This window comes from Halichoeres trimaculatus, unplaced genomic scaffold, assembly GCF_033239565.1.
Source record: "Halichoeres trimaculatus isolate MK-OKI-2021-1 unplaced genomic scaffold, fHalTri1.1 fHalTri1_scaffold_20, whole genome shotgun sequence".
Classification (NCBI taxonomy): Eukaryota; Metazoa; Chordata; class Actinopteri; order Labriformes; family Labridae; genus Halichoeres; species Halichoeres trimaculatus.
The window spans coordinates 3775336-3799999 of NW_027437198.1; the positions used below are offsets into that span (position 1 = coordinate 3775336).

A 24664-nucleotide genomic window follows, 5' to 3' on the forward strand; every position below is an offset into this window, starting at 1 on the left:
CGTAAAGATTGACTCTGTGTGTCCTCCTTTGACAAGAAGATTCTCACACAAAAGAGAATCGATAACTGATCATTCCTTTTTCTCTGCAAACCTTACTGAGTTTTAAGAGGACTGTAAGGTGAAGTGTTGGGAATAATGACGTTAAGACTAAAGATGTTGGGCTCTAATTTCATGGCGCAGCGCAGGGGGCGCAAGCCTGGCGCAACCTGCACAGTGCTAATTTTGTGCGGCGTACCACCGTGCGCTGCCAATTTGACAATTTGGTAGACCGTCTGCGCAGAGATGGGTGTGACTGTGCACCAGGGGGAGTTGACGGCGCAGCAGGGGGAGGTGTCAACAGATTCTTGGTGGGGCAGTGACAATTTCGTGCCAAAAACAGCGCTGAAAGCTCACCAGCTCCAACCTGGTCTATTCTCGGCTCAAAACGGAGTGCATCCTCCGCAGCTGTAATGTCAACAAAGCCTCAGAGGCAGGTTTCCAGAGTGTCAGGCACATTTTAATGCGATAAACAATCACAGCAATCACTATGTAATGTAACTGTCTGAACCAGCATATACATTTATATCTATATTAACTGTCTTTATTTTTAACATGATCTAAAAAGATGGAGTACATTATTGTAAGGAGGATGAGGCGGAGACACTGGGAGAGTATACAGTATATCACCAAAGGTTCTGCTATTTGGTGATGACAAACCAGGAGTGCAGGTGGATCAAAAGTATTCTGAATGGATAAGCCAGCTGTGTAACTGTCTCTTCATTTTGTACTCCTATTAATGACAAAGGAACCCGCTGTCCATTCTCCTGCTGCAGGGACAGCAGCTCTGACCGTCTCCGCTACTGGGTCTTTCCAGACACTGTTTCCGCGGTGCTGGGGATCATTCAGACCAATCAGACGCTGCGCCTCGGCCGCAGGGCATTTAAAGGCGCTCATTTGATTGGTGAAAACAGCGCTCAGCTGTGTTAAACCCACTCACGGCTTTTCTCCTCCCTCTCTGCCATTTGCGCGGAGGGAGGCACGGACGAGCACCTCTGCGCTCGTCTGCGCCTTGACTACGCCTTCTTGGCACTGCAGGAAACTTGCAAAAAGCGCCGGCCAGTCACGCCCTGTCCTCGCGGCAATTGATGAAATGTCAGTAGGTGTGAGTGTGTGAGTGGTTGTCTGTCTAGCTTTCTGTCCCACCTGACTTTTTCTCCTGGGACATAGAAGAGCTTAGCTCCTGGTTTGAGTCCTCTTGTCAAACCACCCTGGACTCTGTGGTTCCTTTGAAGCCCAGGCAGCCAAAGGCTAAACCTGAGCCCTGGTTTAACGACAGAACGCGTGCTGTCAGGAGGCAATGTCGCCGAGCCGAAAGGAGGTGGAAGAAGGATAGACTGCATGTGTCATATCAAATGATGAAAGACTGCTGGCGTCAGTATCAAAACACAGTTAAAGAGGAAAAAAGGGAACATTTTGCGTATATTGTGTCATCTAACAGACATAACCCTCGTGTTTTATATAACTCCATCAACTTTGTTCTTAATCCTCCACCAACTACTTGCCTTGAAGCTTCTCCTGAAGTGTGTGAGGAGTTCTTAATGTTTTTTATTGGAAAGGTTGCCTCCACAAGAGCTTCCATTACATCTCCAGACTCTGACCCCTCTGTCTCTGCACCTTGCTCTGCTGCTTTTAATAAGTTTGAGCCTGTGAGTCTGTCCTTCTTAGAGGATGTAGTGCGTGGTCTCAAGCCCTCAGGCTCCCCCCATGATCCTGTGCCGCCACGATTCTTTAAAGAGGTGTTCCCAAGCATTACCTTGTATATCCTTTCCATTGTTAATCTTAGTTTGGCATCTGGTGTGGTCCCCGCTAAATTTAAACATGCTGTTGTGCAGCCCCTGCTCAAGAAACCTGGTCTTGACCAGTCTGTGTTGGCTAATTTTAGGCCTATTTCTAAGCTGCCGTTCCTTTCAAAGATTTTAGAGAAGGTTGTGTTCTGTCAGCTAAAAACTTTTACAGACAGAAATGGGACACTGGAAATGTTTCAATCAGGTTTTAAAGCCCTTTATAGCACAGAGTCAGCTTTAGTAAGAGTTTTTAATGATATCTACTCCATCTGTGATTCTGGTGATTATGCTGTGCTGGTTTTACTTGATTTAACTGCTGCTTTTGACACAGTGGACCACAGTATTTTAATATCTCGTTTAAAAAACCAAGTGGGCCTATGTGACACTGCACTTGATTGGTTTAAATCTTATCTGGCTGATAGGTCCTTCAGTGTTAATATTTTAGGCTCAGAGTCATCTTCTGCTCCTCTGTCATGTGGGGTCCCACAGGGCTCAGTCTTGGGGCCGTTACTCTTTTCTTTGTATATACTGCCACTGGGGTTTATATTTAGAAAGCATGGAATAGCCTTCCATTGCTATGCTGACGACTGTCAGATTTATATGCCCTTAAAAGCAAAAGATGGCTTTTCAGTCAAACCCCTCCTTGCTTGTCTTGAAGACATTAAATCTTGGTTGGCCCTGAACTTTTTAAACTGTAACGAAAAGAAAACAGAGGTTATGGTGTTTGGACCAAGTGGCCCCTGTGAGTCCACCTCTGTTGATCTTGGACCCCTGCCAGTTTATTTTGAATCAACTGTTACCAATCTGGGTTTTAAGTTGGACAGTGATTTTAAACTAGACAGCCAAATTAAAAATGTTGTGAAGTCTTGTTTTTATCAGTTAAGGCGGTTGGCAAAGGTCAAATCTTTTATGTCCAGGCAGCACTTTCAAACAGTGATCCATGCTTTTATCTCATCACGCTTGGATTACTGCAACGCAATTTATGTTGGAGTGAGTCAGTCCCTGCTCTCCCGTCTGCAGCTGGTCCAGAACACCGCTGCATGACTTTTAACCGTAACAAGAAAAAGAGAGCACATCAGCCCGGTACTGGGTTCACTCCACTGGCTGCCTGTGACTTTTAGAGTTGATTTTAAAATTCTTATGTTTGTTTTTAAATGTTTAAATGGCCTTGTCCGCCCTACTCACCCTCTCGGTCCCTCAGGTCAGCCGACCAGCTGCTCCTGCAGGTACTGAGGTCCAGGAAGAAGCTTAGAGGGGACAGGGCCTTCTCAAATGTTGCTCCCCGATTGTGGAACTGTCTTCCCCTGCACATTAGAGAGGCCCCTTCACTGTCCTCTTTTAAAACACGTCTTAAAACTCATTTTTATTCTTTGGCTTTTAACTCCAGCGAGACTTAGTTTCTTTGCCTGGTCTTATTCTCTTTTATTTTCTTTTATTCCCTTTTACTTGCTTTTTATTTGCTTTTTATTGTTTTTACAATGTTTTTCTTTTATTTGTCTGTTTTTACTTATCTGTTTTTATCATTTCATTTGATCTACCTGTACAGCACTTTGTCTACAGCTGTGGTTGTTTTTAAAAGTGCTCTATAAATAAAGCTGGTATGGTATGGTATGGTCTATGTGTCAGCCCTGTGATTGACTGGTGACCAGTCCAGGGTGTACCCCGCCTCTCGCCCACTAACAGCTGGGATAGGCTCCAGCCACCTGCGACCCTGAACAGGATAAGGGGTTCAGAAAATGAATGAATGAATCAATGGCTCTGATCTGGGAGCTCCCTGCTCTTCCTCATGCCTACATAGAATGCTGAAGCCTAAAGTCAGGAGTGTAAACATCCCTGATTTTTCCAAAGAATACTCATACAATAATATTTACAACAATATTTAATTTCATCATTTACAGAATGCAAAATTCCATCAAGAGTAGCTTCAAAATAAACAGTTCAAATCAACAAAGCAGCCACATAAACTCACCACGACCCGTCTGTGAAATCTTAATTCAAACACATCAAGAAGGCAAAAATAAAGAAACACTTTTCTTTTCTTCACAATCATTTGAAAAGCAGCCTCTGGAGTTAAGTCATGCAGTTACAGAAGTCACCAACAGACTGTGGCTGGCATAAATCACCACAGATAACACTTAAAGAAGACATAGGGCCCATTTTAATACACAAAAGGCGGATTCATAGCAGCATCGTCACTGGGTAGGATATTCTTGAAGCAGATGTTTTCAGCAAAGTACATACATTATATACAAGGATTCACAATCACCGGACACCTGACTGTGCTCACTTCAATACTTGACTAATACAGTGATTCTGTCAAAAAGTCCCAACCACAGACGAACTGGAGATACTAACACGCTGAAGTTCACTAAGCGAGAGGCTCTGATGTTTTAAAGGAAAGCAGAGATGAAAAGAAGGTCTGTACATGTCGTGTTTTGTGCAGTGAGAGAATCTTGTCGACACCCTGAGCTTGGATTAAAGTAAGGTGATACTCTGGACTTGTTAAGGGAATGTATGCTACTCTCAATCTAATGTGACTCCATTATGTTTGATGATCCTAGCTGTCAGAGAAGCCTCTGTCTGCTTTAGTTTGACTCTCATTTGGACATTACCCTCACAGAGTTTTGTGTTCAGGCTACCTGTGCGCACCTGTTCAGGCAGTCCGAGAGCTTTTGCTGTGACACAGGCGGGTCGTCTGTAGAGGCTGGGGTCTCCAGGGCAGTGAAAGGTCTCCTTCACTTCAGCTGGCAGAGGGGGCATTGTGGGATGTGCTGAGCAGGCATCCTCTCCTGGAGGGGCTGGAGTCACCAGGGGCTGATTCTTCAGTCTCATTCTGGCTGTGGACTGGAGTTCCAGGAGAAGAAGCTGGGCAGTTTGAAGAGGGAGTCCCTGCGGCCCGGGTCTGGTAGGGTCAGAGTCTCTGGGGCTGACTTCTTCCGGGGGCGCTCTTTGGGCACAGTGAGGAACTCTGGTGCCTCCGTGGACAGAGGGGTGGACGGGGCACTGTTGGGGCCGCTGCGGGCGCATGAGGGCAGTGGAGTCTCTGTGATGGAGATCGCTGGGGGGAACGTGCCGATCTTCAGGTTAGTGGCTTCTTGAGAGGCTCGCTCGTACTCTCTGACCTCCTCCATGGTCATGTCTGTGTGGATGGAGATGTTTAACTTTTAGACATACTTGTAGGAAAATCCAGCATTATGATTGACAGAGAGACTGACAGATAGCTTTTCAGAAGGAAATACGATGGGGATGTTTCATGAGGTCTTTGTAAAAACATGAAAAGAAAAAAAAACTGGTCATGTGACGTGATGACTCAGACATTATCTAACCAGAGAAAGTTACAGGATGTCTTAAAACTGAGATTTATAACCTGGAATTCTTGTTTTATAGAATTTGTGATTTAGAGAAAATTACAAACAAACCTGTTTGTAATTTTCTACAACTACGGTGGTGTATTGCATTCAATCCTGTTTTGACAAATTTACTGTTGCATAAAAACAAGATATATTATTTATTTTTTAATTTCCGGTTTCTACCAGATACAACCTCATAAAAACAGGAATTTCTGAAAAGCTTTAATAGCTGGTCAAGCAACATGAGGGAGTAAGCATCAAAAACACACTTTTTACCAAAATAACAACCTGATGGATGGCAAACGGCCCCCATAACCTCGGCCCCAAACCAACTTTTGCATTAAATACACAAAGGAAAACTAGATTTGGAACACCGGCAGTTGCTGGTGTTTCAGCGTGAAGTGTGACCCTGTTAACTGGTGAATCCTGAGTAACCAATCACTGACACGCTGGGCTCAGCGGTTAGCAGTTAGCAAAATCACTCTTAACTGCAAAACACCAGTCTACAATGATCAGAATCGATAGGTGCTGACTCTGTTGTGTAGAATCGTTTCGGGGAATTGATCACGGATTAACTGAACATTTTTATGCTGCTTACTACGGAAGCGTATTGCATTTCAAAAAAAACCTCAGGTTTTTCAGAGTAATTTGTTCTTCGGTTTGTTTTTTGTGGTAATTAATTTTGTTTTCTAATTCATATTTTTTTATTGGTTTGTTTTTTGTCATAATTATTATACTGGTTTGTTTTTTTGTTATAATTATTTCTGTTTTTATGACTAATTTTTGTGGTAATTAATTTTGTTTTTCTTAATAATTTTTTTTTGTATTGGTTTGTTTTTTGTTATAATTATTTCTGTTTTTATGAGTTTTTTTTTTTTTCTGTTTTCAGTTTACTTGTTTCCTGTTTTTCGTAATTTTTTTCCTGAAGTATCGAGCTACTTCGAAATCCCGTGAGAACCTCCAACCTGCAGACAACTCCCGTGGATGATCCTGTTCGGCACATATATGCTTTATCTACATTGCTTCTACATTGGAAAGCTGGTAGAAAGTTAAGTTTAAAAATACCATGAAAAACAGCAGGTAGGAGGTTCTTGCGGGATTTCAAAGTAGTAGAAGTAGCGTAAACTACAGTAGCCCTGAAGTGCAAACCACAACAGAAAATAACTAAACACAATGATATTATTAATAGAAGAGGTAGGTGACATGAGTCATCGCTGATTAGACAAGAGGGAGGACTTGACGAAGACACCGTTCATGATTTGACCAGGAAGTTATTCTGTGTGCGGTTGTGTGTGTGGTGTAGGCACGATTTGTTTCCATGTTTTCCAGTTGGTGCACTGTTGGACATGTCTGTCGCTATATTCAGCAACTTTTCAGACCCCTCTAGAGACTTTTTTTCGAAAAGGCGTCTAACGACAAATCCAGAGGCTTCGGAGACTGATGTGAAAGTGTGTTTTGACCTCTGCTTCTCAACGAGCAGCTGACGTCAGCCCCTCCCCTACCCAAAACACTCACAGACGGACAAGTCCTCCATGCTCACAGCTGGCTGCTGGAGCCAGGTGACTGCATGCAAATGAATCGCTCATACTGTCTCTTTTAGGCCAGTCCCAAGCCCGGATAAAGGACAAGGACTGATATTGTGACATAAAAAACAACAAGAATCAACAGATGAAAGTCCATTTATACCTGTAAACATAATTAAATTGTTTGGGGGGGGCTCTCAACCATACAGTCTTCGTCCACTCACACAATGTGATTCCTCTCTCCCACAGCATCCATGGCAATCACATGCAAATGACTTGTTTTGCAAATTAAGCAATGACGCCATTTAGCAACTTCTAGTACAGCCAATAACAACTTCCTTCACTGAAAAGTTGGTAATACTGGGCTAAAGGCAGAATAACTTCCTGGTCAAATGATGAACAGTGCCTTTGTCCAATCAAGTCCTCCCTCTTGTCCAATCAGCAATGACTCCTGTCTCCCACCAGTACCTACCTCTTCTGGCAGCTTGATGTCGTTGTGTTTAGTTATTTGCTGTTTTGGTTTGCTCTGCAGGGCCACTGTAGTAAACCATCAAGCACAACATGAAACAGTTGATGGGACACATTTGAAGACTTTTCTAAAAACAAAAACTGCAACTCGCTGATTTCAGTACTGCAGTTTGCATTATACTGGGAAAACTCCTGCATTCCTCTGTGTTTGCTAGAGATGGGATAATACGCGATTCCCGCAATTTGATTTGATTATGTTTTTTTGGGGTGCCGATTCAATTTCAATTGCAATTCTTCAATACTTATAGTTTTTGTGATTTTTAGTTTGCATTTTTAACACCAGACCATGTGAAAAAGTTCAATGATGGTAATAGGGATGGGTACAGAATAAGGTACTTTTATAGGTACAGACCAAATTCTGTCAAAAGTACCAGGTACCGGTTCATGTAAAATCAAAAGGTACCATGTTTAGGTACCTAAATGCATACTTGTGACTGTGAGGGAGTGGAAGGATAGCCAATTTTCTATGCTGGACATGAACACAGCATTGCAAGGTTATTCAATTAAGAATAAATATGTGTAGTCAAAAAAAATATGTATTTTAATACTAAACAAATAGGTATTTTTTACCACAGAAACACAAAAAAGTACCGAAAATTGGTACCGCTGAGTACCGGTACCGATTGCCAGGTACAGGGCATCGGTACCGTATCGTTTCAAATGTGAAAGGTACCCATCCCCAGATGGTGATAATGTCTACAGATTATATCAGGAACCATGTAAGTCTGTGGAGGTCACCAAAGAAAACCAACGTTTCATTTTCTATGAACTTACCAATCCACTCATCCACCCAGGCAAAGGCCTGCCTGTGTCCCAAGAGCAGGACATCCCGAATCACCTGAGCAGAGGCAGAAAAAAAGAGACAAAAATGATGCAGAAGACAGAAGAGGCAAGGTCACAGGCATGGAGAGTATAAGAGGGACTGTGTCAGGGAAGAAAGTCCAGGAGCGGAAGTATGAATCAAATTCCACAAACTGGGATTGGAGAGTTTGAAAGGCTTTTAAAGTTGTAAATGTTCCCGTTCACCCCCAGAGGCTTGTGATTAATATGAGTCATCGTTTGAGTAATGGCTCTGCCATAGTGTGGGTGTAGTGTGTGTGTTTGTGTGTATCCCTTAGGCAAGGAGAGCACAGGGACAGTTCACTCCAGGGACAGATGCTGCAGAGGACTAGGTGAAGGGTATCTGAAAACAGGAGATAAAACGTTTGAATTGAGCAGCCAGGGTAAAGGGAGGTGAAGCAGGGCTTTCTTTAGGAGGTTGAAGAGAAAAGATGCTGTGGAGGAGAACGCTGACGCATCAGATTTGGTTTAAGCCCAGGTGCTCAGGTGTTGTATGTTATCAGAGCAGAGGAATCTACAAGTATTCCCCTCACAGAAACTCATGTTCTTTATCTTCATCCCTACCTTGTGTACGAACTGCTCCACACGTGTCTGCAGACCCCAGACTTCAAACTTCACTGTGACAAGTTTGTAGGAGCACATGATGGGGTCCTGGGTGTCGATCCATCCCTCCTGCAGGAGGCCCCGGTTTGTCTTCTTCGACTGGAAATACCGCAGATCCTACGAAGCCGGAGAAAGAGGAATAAAGAAAAACATTTTAGGATTTGCATGAGCAAAAATCATCTCTGAGGATTGGTTAACTGTTCACCTAACTCTAACTAAAGTGATCTCTTTTCCTCCTCTCTTCCTAGAAGACAGCCTCAAGTGCATGTATCAGCAGCCTCCTGCAGGGGGCAGTCTTTCTGCATAGTGTGAGTTCCTGATCGCACGGTGTATGTGCATTAATCACTGCTCCCTGTGGACTCATTATGCTGTGGTGCTGGTTCGTCTTGGGGTCATGCACTGACTGTGGATGTGCGTGAAGGAAAGCACTTCAGGAGGAGAAGGAGGTCTGTTGTTTTTGTCTGTGCATACAAATCTTTTGTTTTTATGGCCGACAAAGAGCAGGAGGGATGAGAAATGCTAATGAGAGCAGAAATTAACTTTGACATTTAAATTCTTCTAAATGTCATGCAGCCTGACTTGTGACCTCTGTCTGTGAACTTTGTTTCTCTGGAATAAACAAGGTGATGCTTGAAGTTTCACTCATATAGAGCTGTTAGTCTTAGGACAGGCTTTTTTTCTGTTTGCAGCAGCTTCCTCTTTTCTTTACAACTATTTCAGATACACAGATCTTCCTTGACTATTCCAAAACAAACAAGATTCATCACACAGGTGCTGCTGATTTTAGCTTTGTGATATGGAGCCTTATCCATCAGAAGATGGGTACACTGTGCTCATAAAGGGATGGACGTGGTCAGCAGCAATACTCAGGTAGGCTGTGGACTTTCGACTGGGGCTGTCACTTTAACGCATTAATTAGATTAATTAATTACACATGCATGAAAAAAATTAATGCAAGATTAAGTCATTGGCTCCCAGCCATTTTCAGAGCATCTTTAACAATCTTTCAAGAACTAAATATTATTGTTTTCTATGACTATGCAAACACCAAAACTACCTAAGAAGAGTGGACTCTCTTCTTTAATGTCTCTCTTTCTGTTTTTGATCCAAAAAACAGACAAAACATACTTTCTTCAATCACGTTCCCACAGGGCGCTCCATCCTTTGATCCTCTCCATGATCTCTGTCATCTTTTCTCACGATCACACCGCTCTTTCTCTCTCTGAACGACCGCGACACATCCTCAGTTCGAACGTGAGCTGCCTGAACTTTTTTGACTTGCAGCGTCTCCCTATGTCTCTGTCATCTCACATCTTCTCCAGTTGATAAAAATGTGGATGTATAAATCTTCTCTTCTTCATGTATTCATTTGATCAGTCATGCACCACAATTTGGAAAGTCCAAGAATTCAAATTCCTTATTTAGGGACCTTAAGCAGATATGAGATTAAAACACAATAAATCAGATTACTTAATTACAAATCCTGTATTAATTCGATTATTTTTTTTAACTGCCCGACAACACTACTTTAAACTATGCTTAATTGGTACTAAGGGGCCAACTGTGTGCCAAGAAAATATCCCCCACACCATTACACCACTACCAGCCTGAACCGTTGATACAAGGCAGAATGGATCTCATCAGACCAGGCAATGCTCTTCTCCTTTTAGGCAGCATGGTTCTAATATTGTCTGGGTTCCTATAAAGTACTATAAATTATGGAAAGGACCTTTTCACATGTCTTTTTACATTCTCTCTCTCTGTTAGTCTTGATTTAAGCTGTGCTTTTTGTTTTTACTTTATTGTGCTCATTGTTTGTTTGTGTTTTGTTATTTTGTGCTGAATGCTTGTCAAAGCACTTTGTAAACTATGTTTTTAAAAGTGCTATACAAATAATTTAATAATAATAATAATAATAATAATAATAATAATAATAATAATAATAATAATAATAATAATAATGCTACTACACAGCGTCTCGCTCAGAGACTGTATAAAACATGGACGTAGTCTCGCCGACGTCACCCGTCTGTTTCTGAAACGGAAATTGAAGCACACCGGCTATAGCGGCCATATTGGTAGTGGCAAGGGCTTCACCTACAGCCATGGGGCGCCTGTCGATCACGTGACCCTCCCTGTACCGTGGGAGCCGGTAGTAAAATTAGCGACTCAGACAGGTGACGTTTGTTGAACCAGGCTGTAAATAGCTTAATTTCTGCTTTGAAAACGGCTTTTTTTTTTTTTTTTTTTTGGCTTGGTGTGTATGTGGCTTCCACTACTTCTGGAGCCAGCCTCAAGTGACCACTCAAGAAACAGCAGATTTTAGCACTTCCCTATTGTCTCATATTCCCAGACCGGAGGTTGCCGCTTGGTCTCACTTCATAATAACATGCTGGATTAATCTGGGCTTATTGATTCACAAGTTGTTGTCTTTGTTGAAATAATTTTTGAAAATGTTTCAATGTATTTAGTTGTAATTGTATTTATTGCATGTTTTGAAAGCAGCTACGTTGTTACTTAAAATCTAGTGAAGTCCCATGCATTAAACGGAAGATGGAATTTTTCAATAGCTAGTAATAACTTGTGTTCATATACAGTATTTATCCTGTGTATATCAATGAATTTATTACATATATCAGCCGATATATCGGATATCGGCCTATATATCAGATAACGGTTTCTTTTTGCCCCCAGTATCGGCATCGGCATCGGCAAAATCCCATATTGGTCGGGCTCTAGTTGTAATGAGTGGTTATTTGAGTTACTGTTGCCTTCTATTATCTCCTATCCTATATAACCCATCCATCCATTATCTTCTGACCTCTGGGATCAACAAAGCATTTTGAAACTTCTGCTCACCAGATACTTCAACTTTTTTGGAAGCATTCTCTGTAAACCCTAGACCAACTTACAAAGTTTACTTATTGTCACATTTCAAACAACAGTGCTACGTAACTGTACTGATAAACACCTAACCTCATTGCGTTGTATGTAGTAAAAAGTTGCCTTAAACAAAGTAGATCTGTTCCAAAACAAACACACACCTGGTTAGTCACATCTTCACGACAGAGTGTGTGAGACTCTGTGCCAGAAGGTGGCACTGCAATCCAGTTAAAACAGATCCTCCTCATTGCATCTTTAACAAGGTGTGTGTTTGTTTTGAAAATGAATGGAGATCAGATCTTCTTTTAAAAACAACTTTTCTTTGTTCAAGTCAACTTTGAACCAAATACAACGTGACAAGGTAAAATATTTATCTGTACAGTTACGTAGTGCTGTTGTTTGAAACGTGGCAACAAGCAAATATTGTCAGTTTGTACAGTAGTTCAGTAGCTGGATATATTAAGCTCTACTCACAGCCCACCCTTATGAAAGAAAAAATATATTGCAGCATATTGGAAAATATCACGTCATATATTAGGTAATATATTCCCATATATGGGATTTAGTATTTAAATTTTTCAATATATTGCAATATATGAAAAGCAGCAATCATTTGTATATTTTGCAATATATTGCAATATATTTCATGAATATATAATATATTGTATATGTGCCCTCAATATATTACTTTTCATTTTTCATTTTTCGTTGCTAGGCGCTGCCCAAGTAGCTGCCTGTTGCAGCAGCTCTCTCTTCTTTGTCTGTTTCTTGTAGTTTTTTTCGTCTCTTTTTCGTCATCTTTGTATTTGGAGTGGATCATTACTTTGTATGGTTCATTGTTGGTCATGGACACCAAACTTTTTGTGTCTTCAGTAATATTTTTACTACTTTTTCTCCTGTGTTTGTCTGGAGATCCTACATGTAACCATGGCTGCATTATTTACATGTGAAATTAGCTGTTAGCAGCCTGTAGCATGTCAGTGCTAACTAGTGTAGGGTTTGATGATTTCCCTCAAGGTGAGGAGGAGGAGGTGAGGACGACGTGCTGGTTCTCGGGTGTGAGCTGGGAGGTGACGACGTGGACCTGTCCTTCCATCAATCGTTGTTGGGAACGTGGGATCTATCTCCGGTGGGATGGACGAGCTAGCTGTGCTAGCACAGTGGCAGAGGGGCTGCTGGAGGGCAGAGTGGCATCGTGCTGTTCATGGACATGGCTGACGGAGCTGACATCGGACGCCGGCGCCACATTGGAGGAGCTTCACCTGCTGTGAGCAGACAGGATCCAGGAGACAGAGACTGAACAGACTGCTGGGGAGGCTCAGTCCTGGACCCTGTGGAGGTGGAGACTGGCTGGGCTGGAGAGTGGTGGTCGGGCTGTCGTCATCTATTTTCTTGTGGACCTTTTTGCACTTTCTATACACTTTCTTACTTTTGTTTTCTTAAATGCTGCTGTGACTCCTGAATTTCCCCTCGGGGATAAATAAAGTACTTTCTATTTCTATTTCTATGTATTCCATGTATATCAAATATATAATAAATTGGAACATGTATTGGGAAAATAATATATTACAATATATTGCAATACATTTCAAAAATACATTGGTACATGTATTTTTCTTTCGTAAGGGCAGTGCTCTCAGACATGTCAGTAATGTGTAACGTAATCCTGGGTATGTCCTGCCAGTCATCTACCAAGCAGAGCTAACGTAACCTCACTCTTCATTTTATTGATAGACTCTCAAGTTTGAACAGACCACTGCAGAATAACTGCTGCATGTGGGTTGGAATAGACATTAGCAGATTCAGTTTAGCTCCTGTGTTAGCCTTTAGCTTGTGCTCTATCTCTCTCCTGTTTATCTTTTTTCTGCTCTTTTGTCCTTTTCTGTCTGAAAGTTAGGCTCCAGTGTCCACCATCACTATAAAATTAATCACAGAAATCATTTTCAGCCGAGAAAAGCACTGATCTCTCTTCTCACTACTAAACTTTGTCAGCCGGCGTGGTGTTGTCATAGAAACTTGGACATGTTGCATATCAACCCAGTCCTGCTCAAACCAACCAGGAAGCTAAGAAGCAGGATTTAGGAACAACCTGCATTGGTGCTGATAATCTCATTTCAAAGTGTGGATTATAATCAGGCATATATCTGGAAGGGAGACTTAGAAAATCCTCACAGTAACTCTTAGAAGATGCCTCTCTTCTAGGAATGAAGTTTGGATTTTGTCAAAGCCCCCTTGAAGAAACGTGAAAATAGAAAAGCCCTCTGTCATGAAAGGCTGCTTTACAAGAATAAAACAGTGTTCTTTCTTTGTCTTGATTCATCTCTTCCACTCATTCATCTCAGTCTGTTTGTTGCTGTGCTCTGTGTTTGACCTGAAGTGCCCTCAGCATTGAGCTGCAGAGAAACACACCTGCTGTAAGTGCTATGATGTGTTTGTTTAAACATCCTGATGACTGTGGATCAATCATGCATAAAGTAATTACCCAGGAAGCCTCTGTGGTGCATTGACAGGTGTGACTTTTCAAAACCAGTCTGTCTTTAAAATCAGACACGTGAGTTCTAATTTTAGCTCTGGCAGCAGCTCGCTGCTATTTTTAGCTCTGAGAGGAGACCATAAATCCTGGAGGGAGGTGGGTATTCAAACACGTCTTTTTCTGTGTGTGTGTGTGTGTGTGTGTGTGCGTGTGTGTGTGCTCTGAGTGTTAGTAATAAAACAGTGCAGTGACATTATGACTCCTTGCAGTTATTAATAGCTCGTGTTTTGATCCCATCACATCCTGGTAGATGGGCACACACACTCACACACACACACAAACGCATACAAATGTCAAATCCCCACAGTAAATGTCCATCTTCTCCCCCCACTCACACACACAAACACACACATTTCCATCACTTGGAGGGGGCAGATGGCAGGCGGGTGGTCAAAAAATGAGCTGAGAAAGATAACACTCTTTTCTGTTTGTCTGCTCACACGCCATCTTTTGTCTCCACTCCTCATTTGATGAATTTGCTTCTGTTCTCTCTCATCTAATCTCTCTTTCAGCATTTCTTGCGCCTCCATCTGTGTCTGCCATGTGTGCATGTATTCATTTGGTCTGAGATGTGAAGACACAAACACTCGTCAACACAAGCAGGTCGGTGCCTCTCCTTCACCCCTCACCTCTGACTCTTTGTAGTGACGCTCAGGGATCTCATCATAGGCGATGTCCACTAAGCACACCTCGGTTTCCTCCTCTCTGGGCTCGCTGCTGAAGATCTGAGGAAGAGGGAACAGTTTGGAGGGAAAAAAATCAATAGTGCACTTCAAAGGCTGATTAATGTCGTGGCATGATGTGTCACTTGGAAAGGCGGTGATGGCAAACAAATCTTGAAACGTTCAGAAAGTGGAGGCTCAGAGAGCTGAGGGGGTAGGAAAGTACAGAGGACATTGTCAGCACCTTCCTTTCCTCTGGCTTCACCTTCACTGAATAAAAGTGAGGGTGAACGTGACTCACACAGTCAGGGACGGGGCGTGTGCTCGGTGGTATGTGCATCCGTCTGACTCACACAGGAACACAAAAGAGCAGTGAAAATAGTTACCTTCCCACGTTTAGGACATTTTTTCTTTTGAGCAAAGTTTATGTGCCTTATATTAAGTGAAATAAACTTAAAAAAGTTAATTCGGAATAAAAAAATGTTCATCTATACAATCTCTCAGTGGAAAACAGCTGAGAGAGACCTCCCTCTGAGGGAGGTATTTGTATTTTTACTTTAAAGGTGCAGTGATACTATGTTTATATTTGTTTGTAAAGTATTTTAATCCCCATAAAACTCTAGTGTAGAAGCCCATAACGTAATAATGACCTATAACGTAATAAATTTGGCCTTTTTAAAATGTAATAGGCCCATAACGTAATAACTGACCAATAACGTAATAAAAGTCCTGAACCTATAGCGTAATAACTTTTGACCAATAACGCAATAACTTATTACGTTATTGGCCGTTTTTTACGTTATGGGCCTGATGCAAGAAAAATAGAACTGAACATATTTAACCCGAGCACAAAAATAATGAGGATTACTGTTTTCTTTCTTATATTTAAACATAAAAAAAATCTAATTCAAATTATTTTCTACATTGAAAAAACACACCAACTTGTCTTTGGCAAACAGCTCTTAAAGACCAGTTATTACATTTTCAAAGTTTTTTTTTTTTTTTTGCATCAGGCCCATAACGTAAAAAATAGCCAATAACGTAATAAGTTATTGCCTTATTGGTCAAAAGTAATCAGTTTATTACGTTATTGGTCAGTTATTTCGTTATGGGCCTATTACATTTTAAAAAGGCCCAATTTATTACATTATGGGTCGTTATTACGTTATGGGTCATTATTAAGTTATGGGCTTCTGCATCTAGTTTTCTTTTTATCAAGTTAGGAAAAAAAAGCTTTTTACATTTACAATACTGTAGGTCCTGTTCACCAGGCAGGCATAACAGACGGCCATGTTTGTCTACAGACGATTTTGGGGGGACAGAAAGAGCGAAACACAGTTTCCAATATGAGCCTTGCTGCTAGTCCTTAACTCTGCCTGGAAGTCAGGCAGAGAAGAAGAGAGGAGGCAGTTGTTGTTTTTCCACAGAGCAGAAAACAACTCCACAGAGTTTATTTTTGTTATTTTGCATGGAAGAATTGGTATTGAGAGTATTTTCTGATGGAGAATGACAAACATGTATCACAAGTGTGAATCATCAGATTTTGCTCCAAAAAGATCAGGAAGAAATGAAGAGAAACTGGGACAACGAGTAAAAGGAGAGTAAACATGAGTGTAGAGTTTCAAAGTTGGGAGTCATCAATGAAAAAGTTGGGTCTGAAGGACGACGCTGAAGTTGGCTGTTTTCTGCTCCACAGGTAAAGGTGACACGTACCGTTGGAGAACGTTTCCATTGCAATGTTTATTGGTTGTAAAGGTCATTGTTTATTGTTTATGGTACAGTCTAACAAACGTTGTTGTCTTTCTGTCTGAGAGTTTTCTTTCCTCTCTGACAGTCAGAGGTGGATTGGTGCTTCATTGTTGAAGGCTAGCTCTGTCAAACAGAACATGAGCTATCAGAGGGTGATGTGGCTGTCATGGAGCTTTCTGCCTGTTGTTTCTCCAGCTATGAGACATGTCCCTCAGCATCAACACCATCAACATGATGATCAGAATAAATGAGGCCATCTTCAGGATCCACTTTGATCTGCAAAGACTGAGAGTCACTGAGTGATGGGATGTTCTAGGAACAGGTGGACTCAGTCTGAAATCTGAACGCTCCATGTCAATAATATTCTCATTTGTACACACTGCACTTTTAATTTATATATTCAAACTTTACGCAGCAGCAAAGCAAACACTTTACTTCGCCTCTCCTCTCACCTCCAGAACACCCCCACTTGTTACCATCCATTCTTAAAAGTGAAATCACAGCCATCTGTGAAAGAATCATAATGGGGTTTGCAACTCCCACAAGCCACCTCTAGGTGGAGCTACAGACTTTTGTTTTCTGTGACAGAATAGATGAGGTATTGCATAACATTCAGAATTGTGTTAAGTGGTAGAGAGGGGAAGGTGGAGAGCAAACAGAGAGTTGCTACTCATACTTGTTTTCTCTTGTAGTTTTCTTATGAGATGATGAAGGAGACAGTAGGTTGGTGCCTTTTTGTCCATGCAGGTTAAGAAAAACCTCTGTTTTGTATGATTTCCAATTTTATAGAGTTTGATCATGAAAAAATAAATCAAAATCTGGTGAAAGCATCTCAAAAGGATTCTTTATCGAAGGGAAACAAAGTAAAGAAAATGAATGGAAGCCTGCCTAGGACAACATTTAATTTTGTAAAATGGCTCAAATATACCAGATACGTCTGCAGTCTGATTATGTTCTGGTGCGTCTTGACTGCGTTTGTCAAATCACACTGGCTGTGTGCTCAGCCCAACAAGCTGTATGACTGACAGACATATCCCACTCCACTCCACTGATAAATCTCTCTTTATCTCTCTTCATGTTGGGCTGTAAAACCTCAAACCTGTTCACTCCTGGTCTGGCTCCACTCATTATACCTGTTTGTCATCGTAGTCAAGATAAATATGAACTGATTTTGACACGGTTTGTTTTATTTTGAAAGTCACTGGGTGTTTTTAGGAGCTCCCCAAGCGGCAACCTCTGGTTACGAATATGTGACAATAGAGAAGTGCTAAAATCTGCTGTTTCTCGAGTGTCCGCTTGAGGCTGGCTCCGGGAGTAGCGGAATTCACACCAATACACACCAAGCCAAAAAAAGCTATTTTCAAAGCAGAAATTAACCTATTTACAGCCTGGTTCAAAAAATGTCTCCTGCCTGAGTCTCTAATTTTACTACCGGCACCCACTGCACGGGGGGGGATTGTTTTACTAACTCGACAGTTCAGAGGATACTAAGATCGCAAGCTCACCCAATCAGAGGCACAGCTCAGGGTCATGTGACTGACAGGCGCCCTTCAGCTGTACGCAAAGCCCTTGCCGAAGTGACGTCGGGGAGACTACGTCCATGTTTTATACAGTCTATGGAGTTTCCATGCATGACTTCGAGTCCCGCTCTGTCTGTTTTGCGCATCACAGCACCGGCATCTGGCAAAAATGGGATGGTTGCGTGGTACCTGTGACCTACATTAGCAGACATGTAGCCAGATCCATTGACTGTAAAAAAAACAAAACAGATGCCATCTTGATCAGGTTGAAGTGAGGTCGCCATAAAAGCTGCTCCCCCTGGTGGCTGGCTGCAGTATAGGCCAAAAACCCATCTCCCCAGTCATTCCAGATGGGCTGCGGTCAAACTTTTAAAAAATTAATACACCTCGTAGAAATGTTTCTCACATGTGTTTGTTGTGGTGATTTGATGTCATTATTTGTGCGCCTTGTATACAAGTTTTTCTTTTTCTGAAAAGTTTCGTTTTCATTAGTTATAGAGGTTTAAAAACGAGGCTTTACGTCACATTTAACAATGATTGACAGCTGCTGTTCTTGTGTAAATTTTGGGGGATTGTAAAATATGTCGGGAAGGAGAGTCAAGAAGAGATTATTTATCAAAAGTAAACTTTAAATATATTTTTGTCATATCATTAAAGCCTCCACTCTGCAGACTCTGGCTGCGTATCGGCTGCCAATGGCGGCGTCTGTGATGGTGATATTTTGGCTTCAAAACCGTACCATGGTAAATGGTGGAGCCACGCTGTCCACTGATGTCACTTCCTTCTGACAGTGGAGGAGTGGAGCTTCCAAGAGAGTCTGCTGAGAGTGGAGGTCTACAGCTGGACTGATTTGTGAGTGTGTGGGGGCAGATCCTCTGAACATGTTACGCTGTATGATACTCACGTTATCATTGCTCCCCTTGTTGTCCTCGTATTTCGTCTGGATGTGGATGGAAAACTTGGGCAGAAAGGAACACTAGAGGGGACAGAGAAGAGAAAATGCTCTGTTAAATCAGTCTAACTGCTGCTGTTGATGTCTGGCTCCATCTTTTACCTGTATTTTTGTTTTTCTGGTGTTTATACTAAACAGATTTTTTCTCCCCTAATAAGACGTTGCATTTGATTTAAATGATGAGACGGTTAAAAAAGATGAGCACAGTGATTGCATTGTCAAATCATAATTCATTGGAAGAACGTGGAAGATTTCTGTCAGCTGAGGGATGAGAAGCGTGACCAAGTGAGTGTCTGTGTGTGTGTGTATGTGTGTGTTTTATTGCTCAAACCAGATGAGCAATAATGATTATTCTCTCCCTGTGTAAATTTACAATAGCGCCGCACATTTGCATATTTTCTCACCACTACCCACACAGACACACAAAATCAACTAGAATCCAATATCTTTAAATATGTCAACAGATGTTCATGACCACAGCGGAAACTTCCACAGACATTAAACCATCAAAGACTAGATACTGTGTGTGTGTGTGTGTGTGTGTGTGTGTGCGTGTGTGCGTGTGTGTGTGTGTTGCATTTCTTAAAAAAAAAATCAGATTTGTTTTCATATTTGAAATCTTTGTTCTGTCATTGTAAATCCTTAACACAGAGTTGACAAAGAAGCTCTGACAGTCCTATAAGCCTGCTTGAGGTTTTCTATATTACATCTCAGATTTCTACATTACAAACCTCACATTAAAAAACTTGAAAAAAAAATTGAATTGAATTGAATGGAATTGAACTGAACTGAATTGAATTGAATAGAATAGAATAGAATTGAATTGAATTGAATTTTTATTTCGGTCATGTCAGCACACTTATACAATATCACACATTGTCAATAGATGATCACATTGTACATGACTGAAAGGGAAGACGGGAGAAGCAGAGCTTATCTAGTCCCGTCCTCATTTCCTCAATATTTAGTCTCCTCTTTTTCACATATCATCAGATTATAATAAATTTTGATTCCATTTACAGTGTCCATATTTGATCTTTAATGTCCAATGTTTTATTTTTTATTTTTTTTTCATTGTTAGGCGCTGCCCAAGTAACTGCCTGTTGCAGCAGCTCTCTCTTCTTTGTCCGTTTCTTGTAATTGTTTTCGTCTCTTTCTTGTCATCTTTGTATTTGGAGTGGATCATTACTTTGTATGGTTTATTGTTGGTCATGGACACCCAACTTTTTGTGGCCTCAGTGATATTTTTACTACTTTTCTCCTGTGTTTGTCTGGAGATCTTACATGTAACCATGGCTGCATTGTTTACATGTGAAATTAGCTGTTAGCAGCCTGTAGCATGTCAATGCTAACTAGTGTAAGGCTTGATGATTTCCCTCAAGCTGAGGAGGAGGAGGTGAGGATGACATGCTGGTTCTCAAGTGTGAGGTAAGAAGTGACGACATGGACCTGTCCTTCCATCCATTGTTATTGGGAACATAAGATCTATCTCCAATAAGATGGACAAGCTAGCTGTGCTAACCCAGCAACAGAGAGAATACCAGAAGGCAGAGTGGCATCATGCTATATATGACATGGCTAATGGAGCTAACATCAGACACCAACACCATGTTGGAAGAGCTTCACCTGCTGTGAGCAGACAGGATCCAGGGGAATGATGGACAAGCTGTCATCATCTATTTTCTTGTGGACCTATTTGACCTTTCTATACACTTTCTCGGTTTTGTTTTCTCGATTGCTGCTGGGACTTCAATTTCATTGTACTTGTCACAATGACAATAAAGTTCTATTCTATTCTATTCTATTCTATTCTATTCTATAACTGACCTCTTTTAACTTCCACTGTGGCTGCACTTCTGTTGTGTTGCAGCTTTTGCATTTTTGTTTCGGTGTTTGCAAAGTATCTGACCCCTGCGGGTAGGGATTAGTACCTTTATCATTTGAAATAATATGGTACCAATGCCCGGTACTCAATGTTACCAATTTTCCATAGTTTTGCGTGTTTATGTGGTAATAAATGCTGATTTGTTTTAAAATGAAAACCCATAGTTTTTCAGTTTAACACATTTATTTCACAGCGTAATAAACTGCAAAGTTGTCTTCATGTCCAGCATGGGAAATCTCTCACTCTTCCACTCCCTCATTGTCACATGGATGCGTACCTAATTTGGTACCTATACCTACCTACCAGCCACCGTACTTCTGAGATAGCCAATAGCTACTTTCTGCACTGTGTTGGAAACATTGGAAGGAACGGTCAAACATTGCAAAACACCAACAGGAAGGCCTTTTCCATATGTCCTCTTCTGTTCTTTCAGTAGGAAAAAAGTCACAACTAACATGGTTAATAGATGATAGACCTCCATCTTTGATAAAAATGGGATTTTTTTATTGATTGATGGGTCAGATGTCTGTAAATGTCTGTTCTGATCAAATGCCGTGGCACATGTAAACACAAAACATCAAAACAAATCGCATCACATCAGAATGATTTCAATCAGAATAATAATTAATAAAACAGTCTGCAAACAAACCCGACCAGATCTCAAGAAAACAAGTAAAATAAACTCATTAGGAAAAAATGAATGGATGCATTTCTGCTTGGAGCTTCCACACAGATTCAGAGTTCTTACAGATATTTGCTCATAGAAATTAGTGAAAGCACATTTTTCCAAAAGAAAAACCCAGTTCTCATACTCCTGAGTTTGTGCAGTAAAAAAAAAAGTTGTTCATTGGATCTTACATCAGTTTCATGACCTCACTCAGTCATCCAGATGTTCCTGTATCTGTTCCCTCTCCAGGGAGAGATCGGCCTGCTGCTGATTTTATTTCTGCCTCATTGATGTTTCCCCTCTGCAGCAGGCATAAGGTAGGCAGGCTGATGTTCCCCCCGACTTCCCAGAGCAAATCATTAGTGCTCTTTTTCAGTGACAGTCAATTCACGAGCTGCAGGGTTTCTGAATGGCTTCAAAGGGAAATTTGCTTGATAAGTAGATATTGACTGGCTGATTGATGCAGTGGAGACAGGTGAATTACCAGAGCTGAGGGTGAAATGTAGATTTCATATTCTAACTTTTGCATGTTGAGGAGCTCTGAATAATAAAAAAAGTAATTTCAGTTGGACAAATCTTTTTGACAGGCCGCTGAATGTGAAGCTTAGAAGATGGGGTATCATAAATTGAGGAACCCAAATATCTGAGATGAGCTCAGTGGCGTCACCCTGAGAGAAAATTATTCAAGGCAAGTCCTGTGGTTTAGTCTTTGAGTAACTGAACATAATGGCCCTCGCACCGGCACCCGCACAGGCACCCGCACCCGCACCCGCTAATGAATGAAAACAATAGACTATATGGAGGGATTATCAGTCTAAGTCATCACAAAGATGCGTAGGCACCTTGACCGCAGAAGCAGCGTTAAGCTCCATTCATTCAGACCAGTTCGTTTTTTTTAACACTAAATTCAACCTGTTAGGAGCATGAAAATGTACAGTTGTTCTGTGGTCAATTTTAGAAACAATACTTAACAACAGAGGCAACGTCTATCAAGTTTTGACCGTCACAGAGCAACAGGTGTTTCGGAGCCAATAGAGGCCATGCTAACTGGTAAATCTCAGCCAACAGTATCCATAGACTATATAAAAAAAAATTGGATGTCATCTTGCTTAGCTCGAAGTGAGGTTGCCAGGAAAACTGCTCCCCCTGGTGACTGGCTGCAGTATAGGTTAAAAAATCCAGCTTTCCAGTCATTCCAGATGGGATGTGGTCAAACTTTAAAAAATTAGTACACCCCGTTGAAATGTTTCCCACATCCGATTGTTGTGGTGATTTGGAGATATTATTTGTCTGCCTTGTATTCAAGTCCTCTTTTTTCTGGAAAACTTCATTCAGGTAGTTGTAAGAGGTTAAAAACGAGGCGTTACGTCACATTTAACGGTTATTGACAGCTGCCGTTCTTGTGTATTTTTTCAGACTCTTGAAAGAAAAAACAATTATTATTTTTGTCACCCGGCTCCACTCAGATTCTCCCAGAATCCCTCACAGTCTCTACTGCGCAGACTCTGGCTGCACAACTGCTACAATGGCTGTGATGTGACGGGGTCATTTTGGCTTCAAAACTGTACAATGGTAAATGACGGAGCCACGCTGTCCACTCTATATACAGTCTATGACAGTATCAGTGATTAACATCAGAGAGTCACCAGTTACCAAGGTCACACTTGGATCACAACCAAGTCGCTCGTCTCCTGGTACAAATGATCATAAAACTCCAGTCTACTGGGCGCAGTTGCGCACCACACTTCTTATCCAGGCAACAAAATGACCACATATGAATTTACTGAGATCAGTTTTTACGTGAACTAGTTTGCAGTAGGGCTGCACGATAATCGCAATCGCGATCGCAATCGCAATCGCAATCGCAATATCAGCACATGCAATTCAGATTTTTCTCCATGATAACCAAGCAAGTCTGTAGACTCATCATGACACAACTTTTTTTTATTAAATCGCAAGCACAATCGCAATATTGTCCACCTAATCGCACCTTTTCCCCAAATCGTGCAGCACCAGTTTGCAGTGTTGAAAATCTTTTATTATCTGCCTCCGACGCAGTGTAGGTTGGTCCGTCCCTCCATCACTTCTGCCTGAAACTGATGCAGACCTGGTTAGAGCTCCATTACCTCAGTCTGTGACAGGTTTACAGACTCACCTCCTTTCAGAGCTTAAGCACATTTTCAAAAGCCAAATGTCCCCTTTTCTGGACCTGAACAAAAACAATAAGAATGTGGCTTCTAATAGTTAGATAACTTGGATTAATTAAGGTATAAACAAAAGGTGTGTAAAACAAAAGTTTAAAACTCTGTTGTAGTTTAGTTTGTCACATCCACGCTGCTGACAGCTGCAGTGATTTCCTTGCAGACAAGTTTTTTTTTTGACTCGATGAAGCCACTTTTTCGGCTACCGAACAACACAGTGTCATTTCTTTTTACCTTGATTACTATAGTGTTGTTTTTTCCTGTAATGTGTGCCTCCATGCTGTAAATCCGGCCAGCTGAACCTTGAATATTTAGGGGGGTGTAATGTTAATTACGATCATTTTCAGCCACTGCATTTATCAACACCTGATTAAGTGTACACTGTGATTGGCCCTGGTACGCACGTTTCATACACCACACGTGAACATTGCGGTAAGCTCATTTGTACACCCAGATCTCCACCAATTCGCACTCAAGATCGATAAATGAGGGCCGCTGACAGTGTCCCTACTATTCTTGCACTCATGATCTGCTTTCACATTTCTGAAGAAATATCAGGCTTTGATTATTTTCATGTTTGTCACTTTTCCTGTATTTATTCACTTTGAAACAGCACCACCCAGACATGCTCTTGTAAAGGGTAAGCCTTCTCAGCCAATAACATTGATTTTAATCTAAATATTGACTTCTACAATCTCTATGTCACTCACGGGCCAACCTACATCCCTGGAAGGATTATATATAAATCCACCAGGCTGGGAGAAATGAATAAATCAATAACTGGATGTAATTACTACCATTGGGCATTCTTTCTAATCGGCTGGATAGAAACAACAAATAATGAAGAAATGAACAGAGGGAAAGGATAAACCCACACTTGTTTTGGGATTAATCAAAGAGTTAAATCACACTGCTTGTTTGACTAATGGTTGATGGTTGAAGTCT

The 24664-nt window shown here is 41.3% G+C and overlaps 1 protein-coding gene across 1 annotated transcript in view; it reads right to left on the reverse strand.

Annotated features, from left to right (window-relative positions):
• Positions 1-3684: 3684 nt before the first annotated feature.
• pitpnc1a (phosphatidylinositol transfer protein cytoplasmic 1a) overlaps positions 3685-24664 on the reverse strand; it is a 107207-nt gene continuing 86227 nt past the window's right edge. Inside the window, exons 5-9 of the mRNA XM_074696986.1 lie at positions 18919-18990; positions 14713-14808; positions 8629-8784; positions 7999-8062; positions 3685-4962 (exon numbers count right to left, since the gene is read on the reverse strand). Coding sequence (XP_074553087.1) covers positions 4652-4962; positions 7999-8062; positions 8629-8784; positions 14713-14808; positions 18919-18990 — 699 coding nt within the window. The 3' untranslated portion in view covers positions 3685-4651. The remainder of the gene's footprint in view (positions 4963-7998; positions 8063-8628; positions 8785-14712; positions 14809-18918; positions 18991-24664) is intronic.